The sequence below is a fragment of the Papio anubis genome, chromosome 4 (assembly GCF_008728515.1).
Source record: "Papio anubis isolate 15944 chromosome 4, Panubis1.0, whole genome shotgun sequence".
Classification (NCBI taxonomy): domain Eukaryota; kingdom Metazoa; phylum Chordata; class Mammalia; order Primates; family Cercopithecidae; genus Papio; species Papio anubis.
Window position 1 is genome coordinate 9,087,521 of NC_044979.1, and position 8,843 is coordinate 9,096,363.

Consider the following 8,843-nt stretch of genomic DNA (forward strand, 5'->3'; position numbering starts at 1 on the left):
AGGAAGGGAAACCGCGGTGGGGGAGGAGAGGAGGGAGGGGAGGAGAGAACGGGGTTGGGGAAAAGAGCTGAGAGGAGGAGGGCGGGTGTTGGGGAGGAAGGAAAAGAGGAGGGGGAAAGGAAGGGAGAGGGTGTGCAGCCAGGGAGGGAGATGGAGCGGGGGAGAACCGGGAGGGCAGGGAAAGGCAGCCCGGAGTCTGGGAGGGGGAGGGGAGCGCTGCCGCCGAGGCAGCCTAGAGCGGAGGGTCAGGGGAGGCGGTGGCAGTGGAGGGCCGACCCCGAGGGGGCCTCGAGGGGTTGGCCCTGCCGGGCGCGGGCGGGCGGAGCCTGAGGGGCGGGGCCGGAGGCGGAGCCGGGGCGCCGGCCCGATTCGCCGGGAGAGAGGGCGGAAGGCAGGGGGAGCGGGAGGGGCGGGGCAGAGGGAAGGCTGCCGGGGAGATGGGGGAGGGGAGTCTGCTGGGGGAAGGGCGGGGGAGCCGCGGGAGGCGGAGCAGGGAAGGGGCAGCAGGGGCGGTGTCCGGGCCTTGGGCAGCAGCCCCGCGCGGGTGAGAGGTGGTTTTCTGGTAGGGGTTTAGGGAGAGGCAGTCATTTTCTACCTATAAGAGGACCCTCTCGAGGACCTCCCCAAGCAGCACCCCTAAAGTGACACTCGCTCCCGTCCCAGGGCTGGCTCCTATTTCACCAGCTCGGGCAGTGACAGCTGGAGGGCCTAGGAGATGCAGTTTCCCACCCCCCACCCTGGGCTCCCACCCTCAAGCCTCTCTCCAGAGAATCGAATCTTTACTGCACTTCCCCAGGCAAGGACACTGGGGCGTGGAGTTGCGGTGCTGATGGGCCAGGGCTGGCGGTGAGAGACCTGCCAGGTGAGGGGGTGGCGTGGCTGGTTTCCAGAGCTGACAGAAATGGTTTCAAGGCCTTCTTGGGCCACCTTCAAAGATCTCTTGGCTTTCTGAAATCCAGTTTCCCTAACACCCCCCAGTACCTGGAGATGCTACCTTTGGAGCTCCTGGAAGAGCCCATAGGGAGAGGTTGGGCAGAGCCAGGGCCCAGGTGGAAGCTGGCATGGGAAAAATCTGAACAAGGCTGTCTTTTCTCCATAGGGTCTGTGGCCGATCCCCAGGAGGAGCTACTCTGGGTTACCATGAGAGAGACCTTGGAGGCCCTCAGCTCCCTGGGTGAGCTGGCAGAAATGAAGGGACTTGGGGAAAAGTTTAGGAGGATTCAGGAGCATCTACAACTCAGACAGCAGAGCCACCCTCAGGAGGCTGCAACCCTGAGGCCCCAGGGGCCTGTAGGGCAACCTGCTTTTCTGTAGCGTGGGGTGTCTGAATGCCTGGACCATAGTAGAGGCTGCGCTCCAAACCGTATGCACACTTGAGCACTCACAGAGCACAGTCATATTTACATCTATGCTATCTCTTCCTTCTGTCCTTTTTGACTCAACTCAAAGGGACTGAGGTTGATACCTGTCCATGTCCATGCTGGTGAGAGACCCTGTCCTTCCTGAGCAGGTTGGGAAAAGTCTCTTGGACAGGCTGGGAAGGGGAAGAACCCCCGCCTCTGATTACTTGTTCTGTACTGGATGCTTTACTTGGACCCACCCTTCTGCCTGTAACAGGATTCTCTGTGGGACAGCCAGAGATGGTCCCCCAAAGTGAGCCCAGGGAAGGATCCCATAATGTCCAGGAGCAGATGTCCTCTTCTAGGGAAGAGAGAGCACTAGGGGTGTGCTCAGGTAGGTAACAGGAACCATGGAGAGGCTCAGGGAGGAGTCTGCCTGCTTTCCTCCTGCCCTCCCTACCTTCGTCCCTTCTTCCCTCCCTCCTTCCTCCCTCCCTCCCACCCTCCCTTCCTTCCTTCCCTTCATCAAATATTTATTGAGCACCTACTATGTGCGGGATGCTATTCTAAACATTTGGAATACTTCAGTGACCAAATAGCCAAAGATCCCTACCTGCAAGAACTTAATCCTAATGAGTGCAGCGAGTCAGCAAACAATAAGTAAGGAAATTTATAAACTACGTTCAAAGATGATAAGAGCTCTGGGAGAGAGGATAATGTCTGGTGAAGTGGGTGGGGGCCGAGACTGCTGCCAGTGAGGGTGGGTGGGGCATGTTATAGGATTAAATAGGGTGGCGAGACTGGGTTTCTTTGGGAAGGTAAGATTTGTGTAGGATTTGAAGGAGCTGGGGGAAGCCGGGCATGGTGGCTCATGCCTGTATTCTCAGCCCTTTGGGAGGCCAAGGTGGAAGGATTGCTTGAGCCTAGTTCGAGACTAGCCTGGGCAACATGGCGAGACCCTGTCTCCACAAAAAAAATAAAAATTAGCCGGATGTGGTGGCTCATGCCTGTGTTCCCAGCTACTTGGGAGGCTGGGGCAGTAGGATCCCTTGAAGCCCAGGCTGCAGTGAGGTATGATCATGCCACTGCACTCCAGCCTGGGTGACAGAGAGGACCTTTCTCTTGAAAAATAAAAGAGGTGAAGGAGACAGCTCAGCAGATTGGGGAAAAGTGCTTCAGGCAGGAGTACAGCCAGAACAGAGCACTAAGGCAGGAATGTGCCTGACCTTTGACATCCTGGTTCTCCCCAGCGATTTGCTTGGAACCAGGGTCCATGTGGGGGCTGGGAAAGCCCCAGCCCTTCTCCTAGGGGCCTTCCTTGCTTCCACTGTCTTACATACACGTATTCCAGAAGCTTCTCACAGTGGTGGCTCTTGTGACCTTGTGGTCCATCTCATACATACCCTTAGCAGCTGCCCTGCTTGAAGGAGTCTGAGGCAGCCCCTGGGAAGCCAGGAACTCAGCCCCTGAATTCTGGTAGGATGTGGGAGGAACCCTGTGGGCCCTGCTGGAGCCAGGGTTTCAAATGTTCCTTCTTCCCAGCACCAGTGGGGCCCTTTGGCCATCTGTGATGTCTCCAGAGTCCTTGAGGTATCCTATTCTCTGCCAGGGCACAAGGCCCCCACACCGGAGGAAGGTGCCCGCACAGAACAAGCCGAGGCTCCCTGCAGAGGCCAGGCGTGCACAGCACAGAAGGCTCAGCCTGTGGGCGCCTGCCCAGGTGAGTCTTCCTGTCACTTCATCCCACCATGGGCTCAGGCCAAGGGAACGGGGCCCAGCAAGCTCTGGAGCTGCTATCTCATGAGGCAGGTAATCCCCGAAGACAGGCAGTCCAGGCCCTTCCAACCCAAGTTGAGTCCAGCACCTTTCTGCTGTGGAGCTTCGGTGCTGAAACGGAATTTCACATCTGTAGATGGCAGGAGTCAGACAGGCTGGTCACCAAAGAGAAACACAGCCTCCCCTCAAATGCCTTCTAGAAATCCTGCCTCCCCCTCTTTATTTCCCCCAGTCTATGTCTAATTACAGTTGCCATGAAGATACATGGCTTTGATCAACCTTTTCACTGCCTCTCCCCTGACGTGCCGCCTTCCCCAGCTTCCTCTGATCGTGAGGGTACCCAGATGCTCCACATCTGCTGTATTCAACTCATCTCCTCACACCCAGGGTGATCAAACTGCTCATTCTCTCTCAACAATCCCACCATTACTTCCTTCCACTACCACCATCCTTATTACCTTTTGCCTGAGGAATATCATTTATTCTGCAAGGATTTATTGAGCACCTACTACATACAGGCTGTGTTAAGTATAGGGGAAAGAGATGAACCGTAGAGTTACCTGGGCCTGGTTTGAATCTTTGCTCTGCATTTACTAGCTGAGTGTCCTTGGATAGGCCACCTTGACTCCAGGAGCTTTGGTTTGTGAAGGTTTGTGACAGTGTGTTTACACCACCTCATCTACAGTTGGTCCTCAATAAGCGGCAGCAGTCCCCATTTTTATCAGACACATAAAAACACCTTTCTTACTAGACACAAAAGAAATGGAACACAAAATGTCTGCACCCCAGAAGATAAAATCTGGTTGAAATGACCTTAATATGAGCCAGAACAAAGAATTAAAAGAATAGTATAAAGGCAAGTCACAAATAAGTACAAAAGTGTTAACAGTAAGTGCTATAGGAGTTTATGCTAAAAGATCCACATGCATTGGGAATTTGTCAAAAAAAACATTAATTTGTGCTGCATTTTGAGAAAGGTGTAAACTTCAGTTCTGAAAGGGTTGGGGTGGAGGATGGGAAGACGTTCTAGGGTGAGAAGATCTTGAAGCAGGAAAGGGGAAGAGAGCAGCTTGACTGAAGTGGAAGGTCCATGCCTGGGAGAAAGAAAGTTGGACTTGGGTGGGGTGAGCCTCAGATACAGCTGGAACCTGTTTTATCTTCAAATAATAGGGTGCTGGGCTGGGCACTGTGGCTCATGCCTGTAATCCCAGCGACTCAGGAAGCTGGGGTGGGAGAATTGCTTGAGGCTAGGATTTCAAGACCAGCCTGGGCAACACAGTGAGACTCCATCTCTGAAAAAATAAGAAATATCAGCTGGGCATGGTGATGCACACCTGTAGTCACAGCTGCTTGAGGGGCTGAGGTAAGAGGATCACTTGAGCCCAGGAGTTTGAGGCTGCAGTGAGACATTATCATCCCATTGCACTCCAGCCTGAGAGACAGAGCAAGACCCTGACTCAATTAAAAATAAATAGGAGCTATTGATGGTTCTTGAGTAGAAAAGTGAAGAGTGCCACAATGAAGGTGAAAGCAGTATCACAGTATGATAAGTAGACAGGAGTGTGGAGTCAATGAACTGATAGAAGAAACTGGGAGTACCTCTGATTGTGGAAGTCCATGTGTGATAGAATCAAGGCTCAGGCCAGACAGGAACTCAAATTATCTGATTCAGTGATTCACAAATGAGAGTCACTTTGGGAGCTTTAAAGATGGAACACATTCGTGGGCCTTGCCCCCATTTGTGCATTTTCTCAAAGTTCCCCAGGAGCTGATGATGCAAAACAGGCGTAAGAGCTTTAAACTACTCCAACTCTTAGACAAAGGGAAAACTTTCTTAGCGGACTAAGAAACATAACTCAAAGAGGTTAAGTGACTGAACCAAAGTCACACTCCTAGTTAGTGACAGAGGAGAACCTAAATTGGACCCTCTCGTCTGGACCCCGGGCTCCTTCCTCTTGGCTGGACCACTGCAGCACCGGAGAGGGGCAACACTCCAGTGGAATCCCCTGCAACCTGCCCTTAGGCTGAGGCTCCCCCAGAGGGCCCTCCTTGCTTCTCCAGAGCCAGTGTTCACTAGTTCCCCAGACCCTGTAAACTCCATCCTGGTCTTCCTAAATGCTGATTTCCCCTCCAGCTGTCCAGCAGGAAAGAAGGGAGTAGCAGGAGTACGAGGGCACCCTGGTTCCTTGGCCACTAGAGGTAAGGTGGGCTGGGGGTGGGGGTTAGAGAGCAAGAGAATCACCCCAGGTGAGATGTCAAAGATCAAGTTTTCAAGGCCACCAGGGAAGGAGGCTCTAGTCCTAAGGTTAAAGTCAGCCAGGGCTCAGTTTGGGAAGGTCAGGTGTGTGGTGAGAAAGCTGCTGAGCCGCGGCCAGTTTGCAGTACCAAGGAGAGCTGCTGGACCGGAGATGGAGACTGAGGTCCCAGAAAGGCACTGCTGGAGCAGGAAGATCTGGGCCAGCCACCAAAGGGATGTGAACCTGGAGCAAAGCAGGACTGAAGCTTGGGCAACCTTCCTCTTCAGGGGTGCCGGAGGGCTCCTGGGCACATCCAGGCCGGGGAAGAAGCCCCCGGGAGGGGTGTGGTGTTCACACGCATCACAGGCTTCCGAGAGTGCAGGAGGCCTGAGAAAAGCTGCGGATTTGGTCACTCTCAGGAACCGTTAGGTAGAGTGGAGAGCAGAGCCAGACCGCAGGGCTCCAGCAAGTGGAGATCCTGTGGTTAACTAAACGTGGCCGCACGTGGAGCTCAATAGACAATTCTTGTTTTGACCTTTCAGGAGACGAGTGGATGATTCGGAAGGTGAAGGTGGAGGATGAGGATCAGGAGGCAGAAGAGGAGGTCGAATGGCCCCAGCATCTATCGTTACTTCCCAGCCCCTTTCCTGCGCCTGACCTGGGGCATCTGGCTGCCGCTTACAAACTGGAGCCAGGGGCCCCGGGGGCACTGAGTGGGCTCGCGCTGTCCGGGTGGGCTCCGATGCCCGAGAAGCCCTACGGCTGTGGGGAGTGTGAGCGGCGCTTCCGGGATCAGCTGACGTTGCGACTGCACCAGCGGCTGCACCGGGGCGAGGGTCCCTGCGCCTGCCCGGACTGCGGCCGCAGCTTCACGCAGCGCGCCCACATGCTGCTGCATCAGCGCAGCCACCGCGGGGAGCGGCCTTTCCCGTGCTCCGAGTGCGACAAGCGCTTCAGCAAGAAGGCCCACCTGACCCGCCACCTGCGCACGCACACGGGCGAGCGGCCCTACCCGTGCGCGGAGTGCGGCAAGCGCTTCAGCCAGAAGATCCACCTGGGCTCGCACCAGAAGACCCACACTGGCGAGCGGCCCTTCCCCTGCACAGAATGCGAGAAGCGCTTTCGCAAGAAGACGCACTTGATTCGGCACCAGCGCATCCACACTGGCGAGAGACCCTACCAGTGCGCGCAGTGCGCACGCAGCTTCACGCATAAGCAGCACTTGGTGCGGCACCAAAGGGTGCACGAGGCGGCTGGCCCGGCCAGGCCCTCTCCCAACGCGTCCGCTTCTCCTCATTCCACTGCCCCGTCCCCCACCCCATCCCCTCCCGGGCTAAAGCCTTTCGCCTGCTCCGACTGCGGCTTGAGCTTCGGCTGGAAAAAGAACCTCGCCACGCACCAGTGTCTGCACCGCAGCGAGGGTCGCCCCTATGGGTGCAACGAGTGCGCACTGGGCGCCACCGTGGATCCCCCCGCCGCCGAGCCCCTGGCCAGCGCGCCTGGCGGACCGGGCTGCGGCCCAGGATCCGATCCTGTGGCGCCCCAGCGCGCCCCCTTGGGCGAGCGGTCCTTTTTCTGCCCGGACTGCGGGCGCGGCTTCGCCCATGGGCAGCACCTGGCGCGGCACCGGCGCGTGCACACGGGCGAACGGCCCTTCGCCTGCACGCAATGTGACCGCCGCTTCGGCTCGCGGCCCAATCTGGTCGCCCACTCCAGGGCCCACAGCGGCGCCAGGCCTTTCGCCTGCGCTCAGTGCGGCCGCCGCTTCAGCCGCAAGTCGCACCTGGGCCGCCACCAGGCGGTGCACACGGGCAGCCGCCCCCACGCCTGCGCCGTCTGCGCCCGCAGCTTCAGCTCCAAAACCAACCTAGTCCGCCACCAGGCGATCCACACAGGCTCCCGCCCCTTCTCCTGCCCACAGTGCGGAAAGAGCTTCAGTCGCAAGACCCACCTGGTGCGGCACCAGCTCATTCACGGCGAAGCCGCCCATGCGGCCCCGGACGCCGCCCTCGCGGCCCCAGCCTGGTCCCCTCCCCCAGAGGTGGCGCCGCCCCCGCTCTTTTTCTGAGCCTAGTTCTCACCAGGACCCTTTCTTGCCTACAGTTTCGAGAGGCCCGTGCCATGAGACCGCCTGGGGTGAGCACGGTGGCCTGGGCAGCTGTCCGAAGATTTGGCCTCCGCGGGACTCCTGTTTCCTTCCCGCAGTGTCTGCGTCCGCACAGGATACCCAGCTTGGACCTCCTAGGACAGAAATGCGAGCGAACCCTTGCTGGGAACAGTTGAGGCTGAAGTTCTTGGAAGGCTCCCACCCAGGTGCCCCGCTGGAAAGCAGATATTTCCTGGACCCAGCGCGGCCTCAACCAGGGCGGGAAAAGAGTGATTATTTAAGTACTTAAAGTTTCATTAAAATTAAAATCAGAAAGTTCTGGAGCTGTTAAATGAGTTGGGGGAGGGAACCCTGACTCTCCTTAGCCACTGTCCCAACTCCATCCACGCGCAGACCACCCCTCTCCACTTGCCCTTCTGTCCTGGGTGAGTTACATTTAGCTAGCTGCTGTTAATTGGTTCTCCCAAATCAAAATGTAATATATTTATTCACCAAACCACCACCCTGGCTCCTGCTTCTAGCTCGGAAGTATAAGGAAGGAACATTAGGGTGCATTTCACTCACGCCACGTGTCACAGACTGGAGCTGAAGGAGGCAGGCCGTCCTTTGGCGTGGGCTTGGGAGCTCTGTGCGGTCTCTGCAGCTCTCCCGGGGGATTCGGAGCTGGGTGGCCTGAGGAAGGAGGTGGCACATCCACTGCAGATGAAGGTTGCTTTCACATCGCACTTGCAACAAGTCCTTTATTGAGGCTGCTGGGTCCAGAAGTCTCTGTATTGCCCTTCTTCAGCCTAGGCAGGTAGGAGAGCTAGGGCTGCCTGGCCATGAGGGGGGAGGGCAGGATAATGGGGAGCCTATGGGGCTTGCAGTGAGTAGTCTTGGGTTTGACCCTCCTCTGCCTCTCGTCGGACTTGGAGCGCAGCATTATTCATTTCCCAGTGAGCGGGATGAGAGGCAGAGCAGTGGCCTGAGAGATGGAAGGGCCTTTCACACCTGTGAAGGAGTTTAGACTGTGTCCAAGAGAGGGGGAACCATGGCAAGGTTAGACAGGGCAGGAACAGGGCCACGCTTACAGTCCTGCATTTTGGAAGGATGTTTGGCAAGACAACTCAGGAGCGAGACTGGAGGCCTGGGCATCAGTTGTCCTGGTGACAGGTGGTGGTGACCTGGGACCATAGTTGTGTCAGAGGAAACAGAGAAGTGATGGATTCAAGAGACACTTAATAGGCAGAGGACACAGGACCTGTTGACTGGTGTGGGTGGGGGAATCAATGAGCTTGGCCCGATTTCTGCTTGCCACTGACTGGATGACAGTGGCATACTCCCAGAAGGGAGACGCGGTGTTAGGGACAGTTCGTGCTGGGGGAGCAGTCCTGCATCTGCTGA

General features: G+C 56.8%; 1 protein-coding gene across 6 annotated transcripts in view; it reads left to right on the forward strand.

Moving 5' to 3' along the window:
• Positions 1-7,952, forward strand: part of ZNF467 (zinc finger protein 467) — a 9,736-nt gene extending 1,784 nt beyond the window's left edge. The window contains exons 1-5 of one of the 6 annotated variants that reach the window (XM_031665036.1): positions 516-544; positions 1,100-1,174; positions 1,618-1,734; positions 2,950-3,060; positions 5,896-7,775. In XM_031665036.1, the coding sequence (XP_031520896.1) occupies positions 1,141-1,174; positions 1,618-1,734; positions 2,950-3,060; positions 5,896-7,421 (1,788 nt within the window). In that variant the 5' untranslated portion in view covers positions 516-544; positions 1,100-1,140 and the 3' untranslated portion in view covers positions 7,422-7,775. Of the gene's footprint in view, positions 1-485; positions 1,735-1,928; positions 2,001-2,882; positions 3,061-5,895 lie in introns of those variants that run through there. The other 5 variants (XM_009204160.4, XM_031665035.1, XM_031665037.1 and 2 more) reach the window with 5 other exon arrangements.
• The last annotated feature ends 891 nt before the right edge of the window (positions 7,953-8,843 follow it).